Source organism: Podarcis tiliguerta, assembly GCF_965153285.1.
Source record: "Podarcis tiliguerta genome assembly, chromosome: 3".
Taxonomy (NCBI): Eukaryota; Metazoa; Chordata; class Lepidosauria; order Squamata; family Lacertidae; genus Podarcis; species Podarcis tiliguerta.
Window position 1 is genome coordinate 59677052 of NC_139536.1, and position 27799 is coordinate 59704850.

The 27799-nt window shown below is 40.8% G+C and overlaps 2 protein-coding genes across 2 annotated transcripts; both read left to right on the forward strand.

Moving 5' to 3' along the window:
* Positions 1-1216: 1216 nt before the first annotated feature.
* On the forward strand, positions 1217-14596 carry PERP (p53 apoptosis effector related to PMP22). The gene is made up of 3 exons (XM_083435154.1): positions 1217-1840; positions 9224-9367; positions 11138-14596. The coding sequence occupies exons 1-3, from the start codon at positions 1627-1629 to the stop codon at positions 11359-11361; spliced, it is 582 nt and encodes a 193-aa protein (XP_083291280.1). The 5' UTR covers positions 1217-1626; the 3' UTR covers positions 11362-14596.
* A 3349-nt stretch (positions 14597-17945) lies between these two features.
* LOC310673151 (p53 apoptosis effector related to PMP-22-like) lies at positions 17946-24835 on the forward strand. Its single transcript, XM_083431082.1, has 3 exons — positions 17946-18398; positions 21609-21752; positions 23002-24835. The coding sequence occupies exons 1-3, from the start codon at positions 18197-18199 to the stop codon at positions 23214-23216; spliced, it is 561 nt and encodes a 186-aa protein (XP_083287208.1). The 5' UTR covers positions 17946-18196; the 3' UTR covers positions 23217-24835.
* Positions 24836-27799: the final 2964 nt, after the last annotated feature.

Genomic DNA, 27799 nt, shown 5'->3' on the forward strand with positions numbered 1-27799 from the left:
TTCCGGAGCCAAATGTCTGAAGGGGCTTCTGTAGCTTCCGATTCACTGCAGGAGCTTCCTGCAGCCAATCAGAAGCTGCGCTTTGGAAGTCGAACATTTTGGAAGTCGAATGGACTTCTGGAATGGATTCTGTTCAACTTCTGAGGTACGACTGTATGCCGCTTGCTCTTAAGGTAGGATAGTTCAGTCAGTGCAGCAGGAAACTCTTAGCAGCTCAGGGTTGTGAGTTCAAGCCCCGGGTTGGGTGAAAGATTCTTGCATTGCAGTGGGTTGGACAAGATCCGTGGTTCCCAACATACGGCAGGGGCAATTTGATTTATAAGGGGGCCAATTCAAAAATGAGTTATTAACAGTTAATGGCCTTTTAGGCTTCCTTCACATGAATAGATCACTTTTTGAATAATAAGAATTATATGTCAGGACGGGGGCGGGGGGGGGAACGACCGGATTTTAGAGATACTTAGGTGGAGCATGGCCAAAAAAAAAAAAAAAAAAAGGTTGGGAACCACTGGACTAAATGGTCCTTTCCAACTCTACAATTCTATGATTCTGTGACATTTACCTGGAAGTCACAAGATCTACCCACCCGGGAAGAATGGCAGATGAAGCTGATGGACTACATGGAATTGGCGGAAATGACTGGCGGAATCCGAGACCAGGGAGAAGAGTCGGTGGAAGAAGATTGGAAAAAATTCAAAGTATATTTACAGAAATACTGCAAAATTAATGAATGTTAGAAGAATGCTGGAATGAAGTTATATAGTTTTAGCAGAAATGTTATAAAGAATTAAGCAAAAATTGATTGTTAATGGCCAAAGTGGAAAATTTAAAGTTAGAATGTGTTAAGATAAATTATAGAACAAAAAATTGAGAAAGATGAAAAGGATTTGCTGAAATAGCTAATTGAACTAGAATACAAAAAAGGGAGGTGTGAGGTCGACGAAACAAGTAAATGAAAGGTAAAGATATGGAAATATTGGATTTCTTTTTAAATGTTTTTGTTTTTCTTGTTGTTTTGATGTATTGTTTTTTTGTTTTTGTTTTTATTTTCGATGTATTGTTTGTTAAATTTTTTATTGCTTCCCCCCCTCTTTTTTTTGTAACTATTAAACTTCTAATAAATATTATTTTTTTAAAAAAAGACATTTACCTGGAAGTCAATATTGGTTGCAAACGGAGTGCTTCTCAAGGAAAAGAGTGCGCCTTTCCGTGGGCCTTACTTCCGGAATGGGCCTGCTGCCGTGTGTATCCGCCAGGCGGTGTCCCCTGCCTCAAACCAAAACTAGCGCTTTGGCAGCGAGTTCGAATCTCCTCCCCTCCAACAACATTCGCCGTGCTGCGCTTCAGCCAACACGCCCCGCGGTGCTTGCCAGCGAAGGGTTAAAAACCTGGGAGTGTACTTGGAAGCCAGGTTTGTTTACCAGCCAAGTTTCTCTCTGGCTCAACAGGTTGCTGCCGCCGCCGCTGCCCCTGCTCTCCTCCGTGCCTGGAATCTAGGCGCGGCTCTCTCCTCCCTGCGCGGAGATTAAAAGGCGCCCAGCTCCTAAAAGCGGCCTTGCGCGCGCGCACCGGCCCAGTCCAAGGGATCTTCTCCTCCTCTCCGCTTTTCCCCCTCTTCTGCCCAACATGGTTCGCTGCGGCTTGGCCTGCTGGAGGTGCCGGTGGCTCCTGCCCCTTCTCTTGGGCTTAGCTATCATCCTGGGCATCATCGCCTTGTCTGGCAGGGGGTGGCTCGAGTCCGCCGAACAGCCTTACGTGCGCAAAGCCTCTCTCTGGTCGGACTGCATGAAAGCGAACGAAAATGATTTGAACTGGGAGTGCAGATCCCTGATGGATTATAGTGAGTATCCGAAATCGGGAGCATGGGCTGGTTATGAGCCTCACAGGGACTGGACCCATCCATGCACAACCAGGCATTAAAATAACTGGGGAGGGGGAAAGGGGGCGGAATCTAAATCATCAGTTCTGGCCTAAGTGGCTAAACTGGTGCCTGAAAATGCACCGGTAAGAGGCCCAGGATGCATTGTACAAAGGTCACCTTTGCTAACGTTGCCTGCTGTTAAGGAAATGCTATTCGTATCTGGGCCTTGTGAGAAGCGTTGGCATATTTGTGGCTGTTAACTAAAACTAAAACTATCCGATCCCGGTAGAAGAAAGTTTGGGACTTGGTGAGCCTGGGAGGCAGAACAGGACTGGGCTGGCATTGAATTAGGCAACAGGGAGAGGAAAGACTAAGAAAAACTGCTAGGACCTGCGGGAGAGGCAGGGATAAGAATTAAAAAAGCAACGCCTTGCATGCTCTCAGATTGCTCAGTTAACTGTTTTGATGTGTAATGAGAACTAGACTTCAACAAAAGAAGAGGACATTATTCAATTATGCCAGTGACTTGTACGATCATTCTCTTCATTTCAAAGGGCCTTGGATGAGGCCACACCCTTCACCCTATCAAATGCCATTTTCTTTAATTTTGAGAAGACTTGTCCAGCGGCATTGTTGCCTGCTTGTTTGAAGTGCACAAGATGTCCGTTGTGTGACAGGGATCCTCGCATGGCAGCTTCTGAGTTGCTTGGTGGCTCGACCTGTTGGAATAATTTTGGAACGTGACTTTCCATATACAGGTTTACTTCTGCTCTAAAATCAACACTTTCTCACAAAGTAGTATATTACTCTTTCAAAGCATGTAAAAACCTTCAGAATTTTTATATGTTGGCTGTGAACATGCTAATTAGTCTTGGAAAAATATAAAATTTAGCATTCAAGAAAGACAAGCTGCATTCTGTCAGCAGAATAGGCACAAATAGTAGGTAACAGTTATTCCTTTAGGTATAATGCAGTAAATGTCAGCCGTATACATAGGCCACAATCCAAGTATATGTGTGATTGACAGAGGCCCTATGAGACTTTCTTCTTTGAATGCCAGATTCTGCAGAGCTGTTTCTGATTCTTCAAATTGGGGGCATAGAAGAAGTCATGCATGAAGTTCAGCTCTCACTGAACAAAAAGAACTAAAACAAAATAAATTCAGATTTTGCAGTCTTTGTAATACGTTATTGGGAGGGGGTGTTGTATGGTGCCCAGGAACTAATAGAACAGTGAGCATTTGGATTTTAGTACCTTATTGCTACTTAGTGTGGCCCTTAAAAACAGGATCCTTACACAATTTTACCTTCCGCCCATTGAAAATGGCTGCTGTGGGAGAAGTGCAGGGGGAAGGTATCAATCCTTATAATGGAGTGAAAACAAGAAATGGACCCTTAGTTGTGTTACTGCTGCACTTCTCTTGAAGGGTGTGAAAGGGGGAAGCATGCCAGGAAACTAGATAAAAGGGAACTCCCCACGCCAGCAGCAAAAAGGATATAACAACGCTGGGGTGTTTTACAAGGCTGCCGTGACCCATACTCCAAGCCATACAATTGCTCCCTGCAATATGGGTATAATAATGATGGACTTTTTCCTGCATTGGCAGATACATTTTAAATTGCTTTTAGGGGACATTTTAAAATGCTTTACAAATTCAGTAGTGGGGTGTGGGGTGGAAAGCCCGTTTTAGAAATCTCTTATATAGAAAGCTGAGTTAGAAAGATCATGAATTGTCTTCACAATTTGTTTTTGTGTAAGAACACTACTGCCAAGTCACAGCTATCCTGGATTTCTGAATTGTTGTCTGAGGGCCACATATTCACCAGGCAAGACAGAAAAAGCTTTAACAATGAACATCAGGAAACAGAACTCCTTTTCATGACTTCATTCATTGCTTAAAAACACTGAAAGGGTGCCCTCGCTTCAGACGTCAAGGAGATAAAGAACTATACAACTTTTAGAAGACACCTGAAGGCAGCCCTGTATCAGGAAGTTTTTAATGCTTGATGCTTTATTATGTTTTATATATTCTGTAAGCCGCCTAGAGTGGCCGGGAAAACCCAGCCAGATTGGCAGGGTGGTAATAATAATAATGGCCATAATCCCGCCTCCATGTTTTTCATCTTATCTTGGGTTGTAGAAGGACTAGAGACTTGGTTTTTTAAATTAACTCTGGGATCATCTTTCACAGCAACAGCCTCCTTACTGACACTCATGGGGAGTGGCAAGCCTTGCCCCACCCTAAACATGTTCAGATGAAGGTCAGAACTCTCAGGGATGTGCAAACTGTATACTTGTTGGCTCTCTGTACACAGTTGACGGTTATAGACAAGCAGCCATATCAGTGCTAGAGAAGCATAGATAAGACCGCTCCTATTGTGCTGTTTTGTTGCTAAGTTAAAAATGGTCACAGCTGCACTTTGCCTTTACAGTGTGCCATAATCCATCTGCTCAAGCAGACTACTGCAGATTTAATTGCAGCAGCTTATTTGTATGAGAGCCTTGTTTATTTTAAGTTGCAAGCTGTACCTAAACGTATCTTGAGGCACTTTTTCACTCATGCTTTAAAAACTGTTCTGGGTTGGAACCTTTTATAGGGAGCTTACAGTTTGAATATTAAATAAGTTTTTTAAAAATAAAAATAAATTTTTTGATGATGCTGGATAAGTATCATCTTAACTTGCTTCTTTTCTAAGGAAAGACATTTTTAGTCTTTCATATACATTATTAGAGGCATGTGTGAAGATGTCCAGCTGCTGTTATGCTACAACCAGACTAGATTTTCCCATTCCTCCTGCCATCCCAATTTACCCTGGGTCCTCCAGATTGGTGTTTTATTGTGGGTGTGTTCTGCAACATGTTCTTGGCATGATAGTAGTACATTACTGGTAGATTTGTTCTACTATAGTTTGTTCTGTGATGTGTCCCCACAAACTACCACATTATTGCTATCCAGCGGGGCTATAGTGTAACAAAAGTGAAACAAAAATAAACCAGAAGATTTGTGATTTAAAAAGTTGCCAGATTTAACCAAGAAGTTACAGTATATGCACTGACTAGAAATGAAGCAGTGTAACCTTTACAGGCACAAAGAGTATTGAAAGCGGAATTGCATATGATCCAGTTTTTACTCTTTAAAGTAGATAGCCCCCAAAACACAACTTGCTAGCAAGGATCACCCATGTGGTTTGGAAGCTGATAATTTTTCATAGGAAATATTATGTTGCGTTGGCACCTTTCAACAGGTCAGGAAGGCGGAAGTAAATGGTGAGAACTGGAAGATATTTCCAGTCTACTGTAACCTAGAGTAGACTGGAAATATCTTCCATTTTCTAGGGGGTGGGAAGCAGTTCCTACCATGCATAGTGAGATGCTTAAAACATGACAGGTAGCTGCTATGAAATGAAGAAGTTAGGCTGTTGCGCCAGCCAGGTAGACTAGATTTTTAGAGAGACTGGTACATATTCTCAGGTCATTTCCCTCAGCATATCTCTTATGTACCGACTGAGAACATGTGTAGATTTTTAGAAATACTGCTTTCCAAATAAGGGTGGTGTGCTTCAAATTCATTGGAACTGGATGGGAGTCAAATCTCTCTACTCAACTAAGATTGACTTGTCAGAATAAGCAAGTTAGTTTGTAAGATTGCCACAAAAACCTGCTGCTTGCCATTATGTTTTCTTTGTTAAAATATGGCAACGGACGCCGTGTGAAGCAGTCGCACAGAATGATGGTGGTGTGAGAGATTTCTGGTTGAACTCCTTCTCTGCTAGTGCTTGTTCCCCACCCTTCCCAAGCATAAAGAAGCTTAACTTCAAGAAAGAATACTTGTTGATACAAACCGTCCTTGGCTGCAGCTTCATGATCAAGCTTGGACTTGCTGGTTTTGAGTGTTGCAGAGGGTATGGAAAAGAGCCACACCCTCCATATGAAGGGATGGGAGGGAACCTCCGCTTGTAATGATTTCTAAATTGTCAGCGTCTTAATTCAGATTTGTCTGAGAACCAAATTAGACTTAACTTTGGAATAATGAATCTCTTTCCCCAGGTTTTCTTCTTTTGTAGTGAAAACACAGCCCAAGGAAGCTTCTTGCATGGAATACAGAAATGGGGAAGAAACCGGGCAAGTTTCTTCTCCTGTATGGCTGTATTTCCCCCTCAAAATTAACTCCCATCAGTAGAAAATATATATATAGCTATTGTTTCTCTTGCAGCTGGGCAGGGCAACTCTAAACTGTGGTTAAGCATTATGTCAACAATATTAATCACAGTTAATACTTAAGTTCTTAACCCAAGGTACCACTGTACTCTTAATTCGTTCTGGTGGTCCATTCTTAACCTGAAACTGTTCTTAACCTGAGGTACCACTTTAGCTAATGGGGCCTCCTGCTGCCACCGCTGCACAATTTCTGTTCTCATCCTGAAGCAAAGTTCTTAACCCGAGGTACTGTTTCTAGGTTAGCGGAGTCTGTAACCTGAAGCATCTGTAACCCGAGGTACCACTGTATCCCCTCTTAACTAGTTTGGTTAGCAAACCATGATTAGGAAGGAGTAGAACCATAATGTTAACCATGGTTAGCACTCGCCTATTCAGGCTTTATACTCTTATGTAAACTCAGCACATGAAGAGGAGCAGGGCTGAGAAGGCCCTGTGCCAGGTCGTCATTTCTGTGGAGATCTCTGCTGGGAGACGGCTTTCTCATGTGGAGCTGAATACTCGGAGGCTTCCATGCCACCCATGTGACCACGAGTGTATGTGAGGCACAGGCAGGGGAGTTTGTAGGTGACATGATGCGGCATGGGGCAATTCAGCACAGCCCCACTCCTGCCTGACGTGTTGAGTTTCCAGTGAAGCATGATGCTGCCTGAAGAGGGTTATTTAAGCCGAAGAAGGGTAGGGAAAATGTACAGAGGCAAAGCCATGTGATCATATAAAAATAAATGACTGAGCCCTGAATAGACATAGAGATTTTAGGAGTGGCTTGCTTTCTGGAATGATAATAATTATGTCTATTATTACTGTTGCGCCATCACTGTAACAATTATGATCAGGATCAAAGTTTAACAAGCCCAACTGCTTGGGTGTTTTCATATTAGCTTTTCCAATCTCCCCAGGACCACAAACTTACAGACACAGCATTCATAATCATTTGAGGTACAAAGAAGCTTTGTAATTAAGAGTTTCCTGAATTATTGTGTGTGAAGCATCTTTATAGCTATAAACTGTTCTAATCAGTGGATTCATCGTAGACCTACATAGCTGAACCTACCTTTGTCCTTTTATTTATTAAATAATTACCTGTTACTAACCCTTGCGTCTGATTTAATTCTGAGACACAGGAGGAAGAAAACAGGATTATTTAAGGACTGCTCAAGCTGATGGTCATGGTTAAAGCACTGAAACTGGAGGCAAGCTGTGGGATCAGTCACTTCCTCTCTCCAGCTCTTTTTAGTTTCTATCTTTCCCTTCTAGATTTAACAATGGTTAAGGGTTATATCATCCTTAGAGACAATTTGGGACAAATGCAATTAAGCGGTATGCCTTTAAAGATGTTGTGTAAACAGGAATGCGCAACACAAGCTAAGATGTGCTCTCCTATGCCATCCTTAGAAGCCTATTTTGACAGTAAGCAGTATATAGATAACAATAACCCATATGTAATAATACACATGGTTTAGCATAATAGGAGTGAGTCCTGAGCTTGAATACTACCTTTTCTTCCTCTGGCGCACCTTTGTGAGGGTTTTGGAAGCTTTCACTTCCAGTTTTGGCTAACTGCAGCTTGTTCTAATATCCAAACCTGGACAAACTGCAGTTAATTTTAACTATGGTTAGTGGAAACAAGCCAACTTCAAACCGTTGTTTATGAAGTTGGCTTGTCCTTATTAAATGCATGTCAGATTAACAACACTTTAGGGTTCAGACATAATGCTAAACTGTGGTGTAGCATTATGTGTAAGCTGGGCATTATACAACCTTTTTGTGCCCTCTACATTTAGATAGGGTGCATGTAGTGTTAGGGGAGGAGTCGTACCTCTGGCGGGGGTGCTCTTTCTGGGGTAGTTTGTCCATCTTTGGCCCCCCAACCTCACCTGTGGCTCCTAGAACCTGTCAGCTGTTTCCCAATATATAAAAATGTTAAGAGCAAACATAGTTCTTCAGATTGGTAATTAAAGCCCCTGGCTGAATGAAATCTGACAAGGGCCAATTAACAGACTAGTCCTCAATAATTCTGGTGTCTAGCTCAACAAGAAGCAATAAAAGGACACAATCTATGAGCAGGAAACTTTCAAGTTACATTGGAAGGAATATTTGGTATGTTGGTACAGCACTTAACTTTATCTGTGGAACTTGCTTCTAAATACATGGGCACAGAATTGTACTCTTCAGTGCACACGAAGGTCTGTATTAAAGCTTGCAGCTCTAATTTAAGCAAGCTGCCGGATCTAGTCTCATTTCTTGACTTGTGCATTTTCTGTCTCATTAAAACTGAACAGCTTCAAATCTGGGACTTTCAATGCAGTTAAGATTTTTTGGCTACCACATTATTACTGAATCCATACATTCCTTCTCTTAATACCTTTTGATAAAATGATAGAATATGTTATTACCACTGGCCTCCAGAGTCATGTAAATCCATTGTCTCACACTCTTAGGCTGTGTTCACATTACCAGCTTAAAGCACAGCTAAGCCACCCTTTTTCTCAATATCTGGCTGTCTTAGACAGGGTATATGCAACACTGGATGCACCTAGATAGCAGGGCCCAGAGAAGCAACATAATGTACGATAATGATATGATGCTGATGCAGGATAAGGCTATGAGTAATGATGAGTGCATGCTATCTCTTTAATCGGAGGCAGTGTGATCAAAGTGAATCTGAATACCAGTTGCTGCAGGAGGGCGATGGTGCAAGAGGGCTGTTGCCATTATGTCCTGCTTGTAGCCTTTCCATAGGTTGGTCACTGTGAAGAAACAGGATTCTGGGCTATATATAAGTATAGACAGGCAGCAACCATTTTACAGGTGTCTGATTGATGTGCGGTCATGCACATGCTCATTGCTGCTGACCCAGAAGTGGCCTAAAAATGGGGTGGGCTTTTGCATCTGCTGCCGATGCACATGGAGGTCAAGAATGGAACCCGCACACAAAATGGTTGCTGCTTGTATATAAATCCAACAGGATTCATGGCCTCCTCTAAAAAAAATCATGTGTCTTCTACTCATTGTTGTTACCTTGGAGCTGCATTCAAATTTTGCAAAATGTGAAATATGTGCTCTGCATGCATCACTAAGCTCTAAATTCATATATGTGTGTGTGTGTAATAGCCTCTCTTTTTCTCCCCTTATTTTAAATCATAGGTTGGGGAAGAGCTTCTGCTGCTACATATCTTGTTGGCTTTGTCATCCTCTGCATCTGTTTCTGCCTAGCAGTCATAGCCTTTTCCATTGATATTCTACGGTTCAACTTTGTTCGAGGCATTGGAGGTTTGCTCTTCGTCGTTGGTAAGACTGCAGCTAAGAGAAACAACTTTTAAACAATGGGCTTACACTGAATACAATGTGACTTTCCTGAGATTTGTTTTCCAGAATCTTCTTGGTCCTAGAGAAAACTTTGTTTGCATTTCAAAAACTAATCAGTAGTGACTATGCTTGTGTTAGTTGAGAAGTAATCAAGGTTGTAATACTTAGGGATGCATATCTGAGATTTGTAACAACACACACACACACACACACACACACACACACACACACGTTTTAAGGCACCGAACTCCCACCAACATTTATGTTAATTTTGACTTACCACCTCTGTTAGTCTCAGATTCTGACCTATAGAGCTTCTCTGTATGAGAGCCATTTTCCATGTTGGGGGAAATAGGGACTACTTTCCCCTCCACCAAACCCATCTTGACCAACCGCCAATAAAGACTGTGAACAACTGCTACATAATGCTACAGTTTCTGTGATTTTTGCAATTGCAGAAGTAGCAGCAGAGATAATTTTTGTAACTTGTTTTCACTGCAGATTCACACGCTGCCTAGGACTAATTACAGAAAAGGCATCTGCCTGAAAAACATAGTGGCTGCTTTAACTAAATGGCTTGGATGCAAATGTTTCACTCTGCTTACTTGAAACTGAAAGTAAAAGTTTGTGATCTTTGGCCTGGAGGAGCAAGCAGGAGGGTGAATAGATAAACCCCAGGCTCATGCATGTGTTAATAAACCATTGCTTACTGTTACAGCCAAACTAGACCATTATGTACTTTAGCAGTCAAATGTCATTGTTTCTAGGAACTAAATTATCTTGATTTTCAGTGGCAGATACGTCTTATATGTGTTTTAAGGTATTAGTGTTGAGGTGACTCAAGACGTGCGTGTTCACAGGGTGACTTGCATGCCAGGCTGAAGCCGCTGCTAGCGTCCTTAAACACAGGTCCTGCTTTAGGAACGCTCGCTATGCGAAATTCACTTATCTGAACACAAGGAATTAGTACCCAAACCTTGCTATGTGCAAGATTCCTAGGGTCAGGAGTGTATTAGAAATTTCCCCATAGTAATCAATGAACATTGTTGACTCGCTATGCGAATGAGAATCATGGACACATTATATGAATGCTTGCCTAACAAACAATTTTCAGGGAATGCATTGTGTTCCTAAAGCAGGAAATGCATGTACATTACATGACATTGCTTGAGATGCAGCACCCTCAAGTGGAGGTAGCTGACACATTGTCCTGATTTTGTACACCCCCATCATTCCTTCTTCCTTTTTATACTGCAACATACAGGGTTTTTGTGTGTGGATAAATTCCCAGTTATGTGAAGAATTTCCACGACTGCTAGGAACTTCAGGCACTACTGTGGAAACTTATTGACACTGCAAACCCATACCAGTTCCTAGTATCCTAGAAAGAATCCTGGGAACTATAGTATTGAGGTGCTAAGAATGCTCTGTTACAGAACCCAAACAATTTCCCAGCTTCTCTTAGAAGGGGGAATGACTGTTAAAACCACTTTGAGTCTGTGGTGTTGATAAGCTAATTGTGTCCAGTTTGCAAGGCAAGTACTGAGTTGAACATTCTTTATTTCGTCTGCTCAGAAATAACACATAGTTAATGATTCTGGAACGCCCAGCGTGAGGGTGCTGCAACCAGTCTGTAATTGTAGGAGTAACTGATGAAACATTTAACAAGAATACAGTTAGCTTCAAATAAGTTTCTCAGGACAAAAGGTTATTAATTTAACTCCTAATTTGTTTTTCTTCGCTTTTTTTCAGCTGCTTTCCAAATTATAGGCCTGGTCATCTATCCAGTGATGTTTGTGGAGGACATTCCATTGACAGGAAGCAACATGTTCAGCTGGGCTTATGGCTTTGGCTGGGCAAGCACTGTGATTGCGATAGGCTGTGCCTTCTTTTTCTGCTGCCTCCCCAACTGGGAAGATGAAGTCCTGGGCAACATCAAACCCTACCCCATCTACAGCAGTGGCGAACGTGTTTGATATGGAGTTAGTAGAAAAGATCGCTTTCAGTAAAGAAAACTATATCGTTTCTGGCTTGTGGGAAAGAGCATGCTTATATCGCCCTGTTTTCATTTGACATAGAATTCCTAGCTTTGTTCTAATAATTAAGCCAAATTTCACAGTTCGTTTTTAGTCTTGTATCCATTTTCAGATCTGGCAGCTGCTGTTTTTACAAGGAAGACAGAATAAATTGTATTTTGATGGCTAATATAAGTTTCCTTGTAATATCCTCATAAGAAAGTAAGATGTGTCTCTGCGTGGCTTATTTCTATGTTTTGATATTTTTCTGAGTAAATTCCTTTTACACTTTAAGACCAGCACAACCCTTAGAGTCTAGGTTTGCAGGGTCCTTATCCACTAATGTCAGTCTGATGTGAATTTTAGAAAAAACTAAAAGCAGTTACAGCAAAATAGTGTCTATGAGAATGCTTTGGAAAAGTGCAGAATAAATATTTATACATTTTGCACACAATCTTTTAAGCTAAGCAAAGTTTCAGTGAGGCTTGCACCAGAAGAGTGCTTAAGAGTTGCAGCCAGTATGACTACTGAGCTCAAATAGTTACTACTTACTCCACAGTAAATTCAAGTGCAAGGACTGCAACATTTTGTATGCACAAGTATAATGCATACCGGCATTTGTAGGTTTTCAAATTAATTACATAAATCTCCTCCCGCCCTATGTCAATCAGTCTCCAAGCACTGTAAAATATTTTGTATGTTTTACATTTTTCAGTTGTGAATTGAGGGTGGAAGAAAGCTTTAGAGCTGCATTTCTATCACAACCCCCAATATCTGATATAATTTTATCCTTGCTAAATGGACCCCCCTGTAAACATTTTTATACAAGTTTTGAAATCCCATTTTTGATACAAATAAATTGCAAAAAGTAACGTGCTGTAGCAGTAGTAATGGTAGTCCCTAGGGCAGAAAAATCACAAGAGGGATACCATATCCATGAAATGAGAACTGTAGCTTTCCCAGAGATGTCTAAAAGCTGGTTACAAAACTAGCTGTAATCATATGATACGAGATAAGATGGGCAGTTATCAAGCAGTGAGATAGTATATTGCAGGTTTTTAAATCTATGGCGATGCTCCTCCATAGTTGATCACATCTAGGAGCGTTAAGCATGTGCTTAGCAGTGCAATCCTATAACTCTTTACTCTGAAGTAAGCCCATTGAGTTACTGACAATATAATTGCAACCTGGGGTTCCCAAACTAAAATTTGTGGGACTTAAAAGTGTTTAAATTTGGGTTCTGTAACTTGGATGATGACAAATATTTTTAGGTTTTCAAAGTGGCCAGATGTTAAATGCTATCTGCAGTGATGGACAGGATTAAAGTGGTACTATTTTGAACACAATATATTTTTTTAAAGGTTATTATGACTGGAAACCTTGATTGGAATATGTGTATACTTTCATATACTTAAAATATTTTGTAAATGTATAAAACCTATGTTTATCATGATAGTCATCATGATTTAAAGTATATTACTAAGAAGAGTTTGGAAGATTAAATATCAGTTTTATACCTTTTTACAGGGGTTTTTGTATTTGCAGAAATGTTGTATATTGTGATTTATAACTTCAGACATGGCTGTTTGATGTATTTTATAATTCTCATTGTCCAAACGAATCCATCCACTGTTGAATAATTTGCTTAATAAAGGTGGTAAAGCAAAATAAGTTCTCAAGAAAAAACTAATGCACTCTGAAATGTGATTGCTGCCTCACTGTACGTATATTAAATCACAAAACATAGCAACACACAACCAAAGAATACAAAAGTTTCTTTAAAAGTTTGGAATATTTGCTCTTTTTTAAATAAATGGTTGTACTTATTGTCAAACTTTGCAAAACATCTAAATAGACAAAAAATGAGTGGGGTTGTTGTTTTTTAAGTGAGAAAGCTTAAGGAAGGTAAGACTCAGCATGACTGTTACCATTTGACTGTTCACATAATATCTTTTTTGAGTAACTCATGCAGACGTCTGTCAACATTGAGCTGTATTCAGTGCTCTGCATGCTTAGTTCTGCTGGCTCCTTCCCCTGTGCATTCCCAAAATCTTTTCTGGAGTGTCCTCTTCTGGAGGGGACAGAGGAGGAAATTCCATTCCATTACAGAAGTATGTTGCAGCAGTGGAACTGCAGCCTTGGATACTGCTTGTCACTTTTAAGAACTTACACAGTTCTTAAAAGTGGAATTTGATAGGTGATGACAAAGAATGGCTCCTTTTAATTTCCGCCTGGTTCCGCCCATGGTAAGTCAGCAGTGTGCTTTCACCTCCAAAGGCCAAACCCATCTTTTGGTACAGTCTTTCTCAACCTGGTGCCTTCTGGATGTTGTGGACTCCCAACTCCCATCATTCCTGACCTTTGGCCATGCTGGCGAGTGCTGGGGGTGGGTGGGTTACAGTCCAAGAGCATCTGAAGGATTGGTCAAGAACATGACATTTCCTTGAGTATTGGTTAGCGAAGGTATCTCCAAAGATAAATCCAGGCTGATAATCAGTCATGGGTGTTCATGCATATAGTAGTGGCATTATGTCACCAGTTGAAATGGCGTTTAAGCATGCCATGGGGTTATCTCCTCCTCAGGCACATACTTAAATGGATGTTTTGAGTCAGCTCTTAAAACGTTGGTCCTTTTCAGTAGAGGATTTACATTTGCATGCCTTGGAAGTTGTGCTGAAGTTGTTTGATAAAATCGCATCTGGAGCACCTCCTAACATGGTCAATGAAATGAAGAGGGAGTTTAGTATTAGTGCACGCCTTACACTTGCAAACTCTCTTGTTGTTTTTAATTATAAGACTTAAGCAGGACATGTAGCTTTTTATTAAGTAGAGTCAGCCTTCCATTTGCCATGGGATAGCAAGATTTAAATAACTCCTTTTTGTACCCCTCAGTTGCTACAGCGGTTATTGTCCTGTTTTTTTATGGAGCCCAGGCTTCATGCCCTACAGTCTACCCTCAGTAGGAACAAATGTTTTAAATTCAACAAAATGTGTCCTAAATCTGTAGGGGGTGGGATGATTTTGGTTTGTATAGACTAGGGATATTTTTAGGACACATAATTTGTTATTTTGCTTAATGGCTTATGTTCAGATGTTTTAGAGTAGTAAGTCTGTTTTTAATAATTGCTTGTACTAAATGATCAGGCTTTTGTATCATACAGACTTCAGTTGAATAAACAGTTTTGATAAATTAAAATGGGAGTGTTTCATTAGAAAATGACATGCATGCCTTGCATTGGTTATGCAGAGAAAGGTTAACATACCGTATTTTTCGCTCTATAAGACGCACCAGACCACAAGACGCACCTAGTTTTTGGAGGAGGAAAACAATAAAAAAAATATTCTGAATCTCAGAAGCCAGAACAGCAAGAGGGATTGCTGCGCAGTGAAAGCAGCAATCCCTCTTGCTATTCTGGCTTCTGTGATAGCTGCGCAGCCTGCATTCGCTCCATAACACACACACACATTTCCCCTTACTTTTTAGGAGGGAAAAAGTGAGTCTTGTAGAGCAAAAAATACGGTAATTTAAAATAAATAAAATATATTTTGACTTTTTAAAGAATAATTTCAGTATGCATTTGTAAATAAATGAAGTGTTTTAAAATTATAAAAGTTATATTATGCTAATAAAATGGGGTAATGTTTTACATTTTTTTTTAAACAAGCAGAGGGTTGGTGTTATTGACAAGATAATTAGAACACAGGCAGTGGCTGTGGATTACAGATGGCCTATTCTCACCATCACAGAGGGTGTGGTGACTTCAAGCAGAAGTCAGTTTGCACCCAAGACAACTGAGTAAAGCCTGATGCAATTGTGGAGACATTATTTTCACATGCCATTGCAAATCACCCAGTGGCATGCTGGAACCAGCAGAGGTTGGCTATATTCCAAGCCAAAATGGCATACACTACTTTTACAGAGGCATGTGCTTTGAGGTGAGTCACAGCGCCCCAAATCTTACAAAAGGCACTGCCAGCAAGTGTCTTTCCCAAAGCAGCTACACACTTCTAGTTTGGCAACAGAAGAGCCAAATCAAGACGATAATCTTCATGTGACTAGTTCTGGCCTTAAGGACTCTAATTGCTCCTCTTAGTTCACCCCCAGCAGCCAGGAATGCTGATTGGTGGGAGAAATGGGAAATAGGGGGGAATGGGGGAAATGGGATTGCGCCCCCTGGCTGGTTGATGTAATTAAATAGTAGCAGTCCACATTAACAGTTGATGATAAACCTATCCTCCATTCAATTTTCAGATCACTTGTTCATCACATCTTATCTAGCCTTTCATTCCCACAGAAGGGCTTTATACTTGTCACAGAAGTCACACATCTTACCCTAGTCCCACCACTGACATTCATATAGGGCAGGCGTGGGGAGCTTTTGGCTCTCAAGAACTTGCTGTACTACAGCTACCATCACCCTGGTCATTGGACATCCTTGCTGGGATTGATGGGAGTTGTAGTTCAGCAACATCTTGAGAGCCTGATGTCGGGGATATCGTTAACGTGTTTCACCCAATGCACAAGGGGCAGGGTGGGGCCCTGCCGCCACCACCCCCGTCACCGCCACTACTACTGAAATACATGCCAGCCATCATTCCACACACACCCCGTGCACCAAAGACCTCTACCTCTGCATCTCTGGCCAAATGAATGACCAACAGGGGAGATGACCATGAACATGTCAGTAGCAGCCCTTTAATCTCCTCATATTCAGGATGTGAAAAGTATTGTGTGCATCCTATCTTAAAGTACCAGTTTAATCAGTTTCCTGATTAAACTTAACAGCTTGGAGAAAAGAACAAGTCATACTACAGATCACTAAACGGTGAAGTGGAAGAACAGCCCCTTAATTACCATCCTTGTTTTTTCCCTTATTTTGCCATTGTTGTTGTTTAGTCATGTCCGACTCTTCGTGACCCCATGGAGCAGAGCACGCCAGGCACTTCTGTCTTCCACTGCCTCCCGCAGTTTGGCCAAACTCATGCTGGTAGCTTCGCGAACACTATCCAACCATCTCGTCCTCTGTCGTCCCCTTCTCCTTGTGCCCTCCATCTTTCCCAACATTAGGGTCTTTTCCAGGGAGTCTTCTCTTCTCAATTTTGCCATTACGGCAGCTTTTAAAAACATATTTAGTATGCAAACGTACATTAGGGTGCCTTAAATTCTCCAACAAGCAGATTCATTACAACAGCCTTGGCCAATCTTGTGCCCTTCAAATGTTTTGCAGTTATAGTCCAAAACATTTGAAGGGCGCTAGGTTTGTGCAGATTGCATTATAAGATTCATGTTCTTACATTTCAAAAGTCTTAAGCACTAGGGGGAAAAGAATGGGAGATATCCATTCAAATATATAAACAACAGAAGGGAAATTATTACTGTGGTCTGCTTACAAATACATCCTTACTCAAAGAGCAGCTCAGCAAAACTGCTGCGGTTTTGGACTATGAGACGGTTGCTGATACAATGAGAAGCTCCTCCTTGCTCCCCAGCCAACTGCTGTCTGTCTTTGGATCATGTGGAGAAGTAACTCCCACAGCAACAGTGCTGGGGCGTGGAGTCTATGATCCCACCCTTTCCATTTTAAAAGGACTGACTAAGGGCATCTTGCCTGAGGGGCCCTCACAGTCTATCATTTGTCATTCATACTACATAACTAACAAGATTGGTTTCATGACATATTTTGTGCAGATGTTGTGTTGTTGCACAAAATAAATTCCAGTTGGCCGCCATTCTTAAAATTTCCAGCTTAGGCTTCTGAAATGGTTTGGGACAAGAGTTAGGTCTAACATTAGGTTGCCCTTAAAACCCCATCTAAATTGGTTGAATGGTGAATATGCAAGAGCATGTTTGTGCTGGTGAGGAGCTGACATTAGCTGACTTGACTGCTAGCTGTGGTTTTAGGGTCAACGCAGACCCTCCAAGTGTGCCTATTTTCCAGGGATGTCCCTGATTTAGAGAAGCTGTCCCAGTTTCTGATTTGATCCCGGAATGTCCCACTTTTCCTTAGGATGTCCCTATTTTCATTGGAGAAATGTTGGAGAGTCTGGTCAATGCTAAACTGGAGACTTAGATAAAGTCAGATTTGGATTCAGCAAATCAAAATTCATTTCATAAAGCTCTCAGGCAAACACACTCCCCTCAAATAGCCTCAAAACATGGCTGGCTGCATAGCTGGCACTGCCTCCTTTTCATTGACAGATTATTGTGAAACCACAATAAGAGAATTTTAAGCCTTTTCGCCAAAGGAACAACTCCTAAGTATATTTAGTGGAAGCCATCAGTATCACCCTCAAATGGTATTGGCACGACCTTCTGTTCATCCTTCATAAAGGTAAACCAACGGCTACTTTTGTTGTTCACCATCTTTCTTTTCCCTCTTCCCGCCAATACATCCCACTGCTCTTTGCTGTGAAATCTTAAAGCCAGGAAAGGGTAAAATGCTAATGGCAATGGGCCACAATAATCATTTAATTAGTAGCAAAAAGAAAAAGAAAAGGGAGGGCGGGTTTCAAGGTGTGCACAGCCCTGAATTTTCTTTCCAGCTCAACAGGTTGTTGCAGCTACTTGTTCAGTGAAATGTAGGTGGAGCTTTTTCCTTCAGTGCCTGTCTGGATCACAAAGCTGCTCGCTGTCTTTGTCTTTCTTCCTTTCTCTTTTTCACACACACACACACATATACACACACACACTTTTCATAAACCTTTATTAAACTACTGTTTTTCCCAGGCTGCTGAAGCAAATAGTAGGAAGACTTTTTTGCTTATCTGTCAAACCACTAAAGAAGACCCAAACAAGATGGTTCAGTATGGTCTGGACTATACACGCTGCAGATGGATCATGCCTCTTCTTCTGGGCTTAGCAATGATATTTGGTATCATTGCACTGGTTGGTTGGGGCTGGGTAAACTCAGAAACCCGACCGTTTATGCAACAAGGCTCGCTATGGAGATTATGTACTGAACGAGAAGAATGGGAATGCATATCGCTCATGGATTTTGGTAAGAATCACAGTGGTAAAGACTATGATCCAATGATCGTGATTAGTCTACTCAAGCTTTATATCTTTCTTTCTTTCTTTCTTTCTTTCTTTCTTTCTCTATCATCTATCTAATTTATCATCTCCTATTTGAAAGGAGAGCTTAGAGAAGAAAGTAATTACCTTTCATTGGTGCTTCTGCTCACTTTGACCAATATCTCCTAAACTTTTCTTCAAAATATAAATGTTCAGAAATTATTTTTAAGAATGAATTTTAGCAATTATGACAAGGAGTGATCTTGAAATGCTAGAATGAGGCAAAATCCAGTTACATAAATGAGTACTCTTCCCTCAGGCTTTCAAGGAGCGATTTTATATCCATGACAGTAGAACAAGTGCTGACAATATAAGCAAAGTTTGGTTAACAGCTTCCTTTTTATCTCCCCTGGACTTTCCACCATGACAAGAAATAGCTTTGGGTAGACATGGAGATGTCATCAGGCAGAGAATCCATAAAAGAAAGCATACTGTAAAGAACTGTTGTGTGGAACTGAGCTTTGCATATTCAGAAGAATCATGTGATAGAGCCTGTGTTGAACTGTGTGGGGAAAGCATAATATTAATGAATAGGAAGGAAATCTATTTGGACAAATAGTGTAATGTATAGACAAACCGTCACTTTGGGTAATTTTCTGTTTATCAAATCTATATCTACAGTAGAAAAACTTTGGTCTACTCTAAGATGTCATTCCTCATCTCTTTCTTAAGATATGCCCTGGGATGAAGGCCTCCTTTAAGCATCTTCTTAATACGGACTCCCTGTTTCCCATATAACATCAATTTTGAAATCCGTATGACTTCCTTCTGCTTCCTCTTGTGATTCACAAGAGATTATGTTGAGTTAATCAGCAATTGCAATAATTGTCAGGATGAAAAAAATGTTAAAATAGGAAGTGAAAATCTGGGTTGTGGGCTGGGTCAATTTATGAGCTGGTCATAATATGTAAAAATGCAAAACTACTAGTAAAAAGTAAGTGCTCACCGTTTTGGTCAATTGACACACAGCACCACCCCTCCCTGGTGGATATGTTAATTCTTAGTGTTCTCCTGTCAAGTTTGGGAACTGATTTTAGGACTCAATGATCAAAATACTTCTGTTTCTTCCTCACTTTTTAAATAAGAAATGTGAATTTGGCTTTATAAGTATTCCTTTGTGGTTTGTATGTAATGTTTCAGCCATTCTTAAGCATGTACGGTTATATTAAATAAATGTGAAACTCTCTCTGCTAGGTGGTAAAATATGGGGACGTTACTTTAAGGCTGTAATCCCTATACATACTTACCTGAAAGCAAAATTTAGAATTATGTTTTATGTTTTAAAATTCATTCTTTTGCCTGAGGAATTCTCAGCACTGCAGTTTGTTGTTGGTAAACTACAGCGCATTGCAAATCTGTGATTGGTAAACTACAGTGCCCAGAATTCTTTGAGGGAAAGAATGTGCTTTGAATGTGCTTTAAAGGTATAGTGTGTACATTAGTCTGATACAGATTCTTCCATATTTTTATTTGGCTTTGAGCCAAATGCCATTATACATCTGTGGGGAGCCTGTGGCCATGTTAGATGTTGTTGGACTTCCATGATCCCCAGCCAACATGGCCAGTGGTCAAGCATGATGAGCGAGGTAGTCCAGCAACGCAGTACCACAGGTTCCCCACCATGCCATAAAAGATGGATGGAGAGTTAGATAAAGATCTCTGGGTTGCATCTTGTCTCCCTAGGCTTTTCTCCCCCAAAAGACTGCCTTTCCCCCATTCTCCTTCTTAGAACAATTGACCAGCATTGGCTGGGTGACAATATGAGAAAAACCTTGCAGAATTTGAGATGCTTTGCAGGCCTAAAGTTTCCAAATATGTTAGAAATAATTTCTATATTGTTTATTTTTTCATTATTTTGTTCCAAAATAACACCAGCATTTTAATCAAGCTATGCAAATACACATATATGGTACAGTAAGACTTCAATAGTATTTAGTCAATTAATTGGTTAGTTTAATAGACTAAAACCATTTTGATCAATTAAAAAGGTGCCCCTGACCATCGGCTGGTATATTTTACATATTTCTATTTTGTGTGCATGTTTGTGTGTGTGTCTTAGCAAAACTGCAAACTGCAACTCCTATTTTAAAAAGACATTCCCTCTCAAGTGCTAGGGAATGGGGAATGCCTCTTGTAAGATTATGCCTGTTGGGACACCAACAATTCCCATAGAAAGTATAATAGATTGAGAGAGACAGAGAGAGTCAATTTCAGTGGACTGTGTTGTTCAATTTAAAAAGCCAGTGGGATCATTAAACAGCAGTAATGCAGTTCTATGTACCTATTTACCCACCTACTCTATACGCTCAGGCACATAATATAATGGGCATAACAGTTTGCCTCAAAAACTTTAAATACCTGAATTAAAATCAGTGTGTGTGTGTGTGTGTGTTTTAAATACTCATTTCAGTAGCAGATGTTCTGCAACATTACACATTGAGTTTCAAGTTTTTAAGATCCTGACTGATTTAGTATTGATTTCATCTACATGAAGGTATATGAAAATCCCAAGGCGACTCTTTAAAATATTTATTTATTCATTCATTCCCGATTGACACCCAAAGACTAGAGGCAGATGTGTACTCTGGATTGCTATCTCCCTGACACTTTGGTGTTATTCCTGCCTCCCCTATTCCCTTCAGCTTCTACACACAGTGTGTTAATGTGACAGGATATTATTACGGCTAAAGACACACAACAGTTCTTAAGACAACCAAGAGTCATTTGAGCCAAGCTTTGCTTGTCTGACAGTCACCTCTGAACAAATAAGTTTTTGAAACAATACCATAACCTCGCAATCCAGCTTAACAGAGGGAAAAGTAGTTTGGAAGAAAAAAACTAATATCTATCACCAGACTTATGTTAAAAGCCCAGTTCATACAAAAAGGGGAGGACACACATCATCTTTAACTGTTACATATACTCAGTGGTTTCCCGCCCCTGGGGGTACGCATACCCCTAAACATTTTGTGAATCTAAATTTAGCCTCATTGAGGGGTAGTATTTCAATATGAGTAGGAAAATGAGAGTACCCTCAAACATTTTTTTTAGGGGGGGAAAAGCACTGCATATACTTGTACGGCTATCTTGGAACAACAGAGAGCAAAATGCAGCTAACTTTTATTTTTCTTTTCAGCCTGGGGTAAGGCTGCAGCGGCCACTTTCTTTGTTGGATTTGTAATCATAGTGATCTGTTTTGCCCTGGCCATCATTGCATTTGCCATCCCGACGCTTCGCTTCAACTTCATCAGAGGCATCGGAGGCCTGTGTTTTGTTGCAGGTAAGGCTGTGTTTTCGGTGCAAAGGGTGGATGCCTGGCTTTGGTCTGGAGAGAGTAGTTGCTTCTTTAGCTGTAGGGAAAGAGCAACAGACCTTCTTAAAGTGCACAATGAATCAGGAGCGTCCTTTTGCATAGTTGCAGTGGGTGTGGTGGTGCAGAGTGGCATGAATTCACAAAGATGCAGCTCAGTAATAATTACAGAATCACATGACAAAATAGTTAACCGCATATATATATATATATATATATATATAATGCCTTAGGAATTGATGCCTCCTAAACCAGGCCATTTTACGTCTTTATAGCTTTATCACCACTGTCCTCATAGGTGGTCTGCTCCATAATCTCCAACCACCCAATCTTCTCTCTGCTACCTTCTTTAAGAGTAGGGATGGGGAACCGGAACTCTCCATTTAAACTCCAGTTCCTATGAGCTGCAGCTAGCCATTATTTTGGATGGGAATTCCAAATGTGGGATGCTGCCACAAGTAACAACAACAACGACAACAGCAACTTATTTATACCTCACCCATCTGGCTGGGTTTCCCCAGCCACTCTGGGCGGCTTCCAGCAAAATATTAAAATACAATAATTTATCAAATATTAAAAGCTTCCCTAAACAGGGCTGCCTTCAGATGTCTTCTCAAAGTCAGATAGTTGTTTATTTCCTTGATGAGAGGGTGTTCCACAGGGCGGGCACCACTACTGAGAAGGCCCTCTGCCTGGTTCTCTGTAACTTCACTTCTGGCAGTGAGGGAACCAGAAGAAGACCCTCGGTGCTGGACCTCAGTGTCCAGGCTGAACGATGGGGGTGGAGACGCTCCTTCAGGTATATTGGGCTGAAGCCATTTCGGGAAGCCCCTTTCTTGCATTGCCACCAACCAAATCTTAGACAGGGAAGAGGTTCTTACGGGAGGTTCCCATGGGAGGAGACTGCCTTTCAGATACCCCGGTTGCAAACCTTTTAGGGCTTTATAGAGAAGAACCACCATCTTGGACTGAACCTGGAAACGAATTGAAAGCAAGTGCAGTTGATATAAGAACATGGTCTGAATGCAGAACGAATGCAGAAATTTGTTGGATGCTGTCTCTTGCACCAGCTGCAGTTTCTGAACACTCTTTTAGGGCAACCTTGTGTAGAGTGCATTGCACTAACCTGATCTTAATTCATGATGAGAAGGAATTATATTGTTTCTGTTTTCACCACCACTCATTTTTACTTAAAGTGTTTTTTCTTTCTTTCTCGCAGCTGTATTCTCTCTCATGGGCCTTGTCATCTACGCTGTAATGGTCTCAAGATATTTACGTGAAAATTACCCAGGAGGTATAAGGAATGAGCTCAGCTGGTCCTATGGCTTTGGGTGGACCATGTGTCTTATGGGTATAGGTTTGGGATTCTTCCTTTGCTGCCTCCCCCTGTATGAAGATCATATTTTGGGAAATGTCAAACCTTACTATGCATAACTTCTAGGAAGAGCAACAGAGTCATGTTATTGATTTCCTAAACTTTTGCATGCCAGTTATGTGCAGACTAAAATATCCCTCAGCCTCCACCACCACCTTAGCCAAACATTGAAGCAGTAGAGGGGCTTAACAGCTTTTAAAAACACATTGAAAAATATGCCAAAGTGTTAAAAACAATAAGTTATTCCCATTTTCCTTTTTGGTTTGATGTAGAATAGTTAGATTTTTAAATAAACCTTTTTGGTTCCTAGGAAGAACCAAAAATTTTTACCTTTCCTGTTTAACGGGCAGGTTATAGTGTAATTGCCTTTCTGTGGCAGAGTAGACCAATCAAGCATTCACTAATCAACTGGTGTGATTGAAGACTTACATATTAAATTGTGCATACTTAAATGAATCTGATCTGTTCCTATTGAAAGGGAATTTGGTTCCCATTGTGGTTGAGAACAGTCCACATACATCCTTTTGTTTTAACCAGTGGATTTTTAATAATTTGTGGAAGAAGAAATTGTCAGTGGTAGCATTATTTAGCGAAGGTAACATGGAACCAAGGAAATCCTAAGAACTGAAATACTGAAATGTTTGTTTTAGTTGCTTAATATGTTAATTGAAACTGGATGCGTTTTATCAGTTGATTCTCTGGCATCTACAGTCCTTCAGGTGTTCCTATATTGCAGGGGGGAAATTCCCTCATGAGGTATCCAAATTCTGCTGGTGTTTGCTACTCATGCCACCAGAAATGAAATTTTAAGCACATGAAAATATATTTAAATTCATTGATCTCCATTTCTGGAATTTCACCTGCCTACTTGTATGTTGCGAATACGCTGTGTAAGCCATAATGGGAGAAATGGCTGCAGACAAAATGGCACGAGTCAACTCATGCTCTTTCATAAGACAGAAGCAAAGCTATGCAAGGTAACCATTTGGTAAAATTCCTACTGTGCTTTTGTATTAATCTCTTTTCATTTATACATTTGCTTTATAATCACATAGCTATCCTCAGTGGTCAGTGCTTGGGGGTGGGGAGAAAGTGGCAAAAGTCCTTATTATGATATTTTCACTGAGGTAATTATTTTGTAATATATTTGTAATTCTGCACAACAATTGGTGAGGAGTAGCACAATCCCTCTTTATTATATAACTGGTGCTGCAGGGAGGAAAAGCCTAGTAGGTGCTGAATTGGAAACTGCCTCACAAGGAACAGACTGTTTGATATCTAGTTCCTTTATATCATGGATGCCTGCAGGAATTCTTTTTTTTGGGGGGGGGAGGGGAGATGGAAAAAATAGAACCCACCCACCTGTTGATGCATTGTTACTGCTGTTTTCCCTTTCCCCCATCATTTATCCTGACCATCTTACAGGCTAATGCTATGCTTATTAAGCATGTATAGAATTGTAGCCTTAGATATTGTAAGCCTCACTGGCAGGAACTATGTCACTACTAAGTTCTGTATATTATACAGTATAATGTGTTAGTTAAGTGTTAAACCAACTGTAATTGTGGTTTGAATAGTTGAATTCCAACCCAAGTACACTGTTCTGACATAATTTAACTGCATGTTAAAGATTATATTGTATATTTAAAGCTGATTAATAAAAAGTTGCTGTCTCCCACTGTATGGTTAAAAAATGTGTTGGATTGATAAGAAAATGCTTAAGGGCAGAGACCCACAACAGCTTAGGCATGTGGAAACGTTGCCTTTGAAGCCCATGAAATGGCACATTCATTTAAATATATGCTTTGGAGTTCTACTAGATCAGAAATGCAGTTTGGAATCTATCCCTCCCAGTTCCATTAACGTGAAGCAGCAGGTCCATGAAAAATTAGTGGCCCGTTGGCACCCACCTGGATCTTGTATCTGGATTGCCAAGCACACTATGAAAAGCATTACACAACGCAACCTCTCTCGCTTCAAATGGCAGGTGGGGTTCTGACATTGGGCTGATTCCCCACCTCAGAAGCTCCTGTCCTACATGCAAAAAGGTGTGTATAGTTTCATCAATGTGCATGGCACTTTACAAAGAAGAGATGTAGGAGGTCCTTATCCTGAGGGTTCACAATCTAAAACTGGAAACACACGGAAACAACAGACAATAGTATGAACTTTTATGTCGAGATGTCCTTCAATAGTATGCTTCTTATTTATTTATTTGTAAATATATATATATACTTAAGGCTGCATCCAATGTAGTGCTAAGTAACTCATTATTAGGATTTCTCCTTGCGCAGCAGGAGTCATCCCCCCACTGCTTAACTTTAAATCTGCACTAGGGGTTCCTGTAACCCTCCAGAGCAGATTTAGGGAGAGCATGAGGCATGAACAGGTGAAGGAGAGGAGAAGTTCCATTTCACAAGTATAAAAAAATTGCATCATTGCACAGCACACACACACACACACACACACAGAGAGAGAGAGAGAGAGAGAGAGAGAGAGAGAGAGAGAATGATAGAATAATCCAAACCTGCAGATCACCCACTAACTATAAAAGAAATAAATGTCTTTAATTGTCTAAGTTAGCATAGAAATGTTATCAGCAAATATTTAAAAATTAATACAGTGGTACCTCAGGTTACATACGCTTCAGGTTACATATGCTTCAGGTTACAGACTCCGCTAACCCAGAAATAGTGCTTCAGGTTAAGAATTTTGCTTCAGGATGAGAACAGAAATTGTGCTCCGGCAGCGCGGCAGCAGGATGAGGCCCCATTAGCTAAAGTGGTGTTTCAGGTTAAGAACAGTTTCAGGTTAAGTACGGACCTCCGGAACTAATTAAGTACTTAACCCGAGGTACCACTGTACTGAATGTGTCTGCTGAATCTCTATTGGAAGGGCAGTCCACAAGTCTGGACCAATAGCACTGAAGCAGCTCCAGATACAGGGCCTTGTGGGCAGTTCCCCTGTACAGGGTGTTGAGCTGATGGGGCACAAAACTGAGAAGATCCATAACTGAAAAGATCCATTTTGGCCTCACACAGGGCACCATATAGCCAAAGATTACCGAAGTCTGCCCCTGCACGGAAGGCCCCAATTTCATGTCAACACCAGATAGCTTCACTAACTTGGAGGAAAACCAAAGATGTTTCAGTGATCAAACTGAGATATCAGGGTTCAGGTGGTCCCTACGTTATCTCTGATCCAAGTTGTTCAGGGCTTTGCAAATTAATACTTGGCTTTGTTTGTTTGTTTGTGCTTAAATGCAAGGAAATGGTCACAATTTTCTTTGCCCTTCAGCATGCTTTTAGTGACAGCACTGGAATGTTCATTTCGTCATTATTTTAGTCCAAATACATAATAGTTCAAAACCATAATTTAAGCACATCTAGTCGTAATGAGGTGACAAATTACCTTCAGCCTTCAAAGTCTGCACATTCTTGCCACAGAACGGATAAAGTGATGCTGAAAATTCAGGGAATGTTTCTGCATGCAGAGTGGATTTGGACTGCACACAAGTACTGGTAAGGTGAGAGCTTTATATCTTAGGATTCTATGCACCTTTCTAACAGAGCTCCACAAAGTTTCTCCTAAGGAAGGAGAATGTGATGCACTCCAGATGTTTCTGGAATACAACTCCCATTCATTCTTGACCTTGTTCATGCAGGGGGTGGGGCTGATGGGAGCTGTAATTCAACAACATCTGGAGGGTACCACGTTGACTACCATGGGAGGGAAGTTAGGAAGTGGTGAGGGGACTTTCAGCTGGCTGTAGTTATGGAACAGCACACAGTTAATTCACTGTGCTTAAACACCACAAGGACACAAAACACAAAAAGATGGTGATGTCTGGCATGGTTTTAGAAGCATGGGATTGGAAACCTTATTTCAAGGAGGGCCCCAAGGAGGCTGAATTTTTGGACTTGTTCTTTTGCTCAGTAGATCCCCATCACAGTGTCTTGCACCTCTCTGTATGTGGCTGGGAATGTATTTGATTTGTCTCTTGGCTGGATTTAGTCCCGTTCATGGAACAGTAATCTTTGTCTTGTCCACTAGTGAGTAAAGACTGGAAGCAGTATTCATGACTAGTTCATCAGTCCTTGTTTCCCTTTAGGCTAAGGTGAAGTGAAACTCAAAAGGGTATTTTGCCAGAAACTTCAGAGGCACGACAATTTCCACTCATCATCATGCACTGATAGGACATCATAGTCAGTCATGGAGCTTTCTGGAGTATCTAGCAAAGGCTAAAATGAATCTGGAGTTTGATTGTTTGGGAAAACCTTTAGACCTGCAAAGAAAAACAATCAGAGAGAATAGAGATACCCATTTTAAGGCTGTAAATGTTGCATTCTGACTATTACTAATTACTAAAATATTGCCTTCCAAAACTGGCTGACTGGGGATGTGGCGTCTCTTTTCAGTCTGTCAAGGAATTTAATGGTATATCTCCTATCTCAGCATCTCTCTCCTCCTGCCTTCAAATTCCACAGCCACTTGACTTGCAAGAGGTAAGGCCAGGCCCAGCTCTCAGAGTCAAACCCTCTTGCTGTGTTACGGTGGTGGTGGCTGTAGCTATGAAGAAAATGTCTCCAGGGTGATACAGTGAGTGGGGAATATTTATGATGCAAACCATCCTGTGATCTTT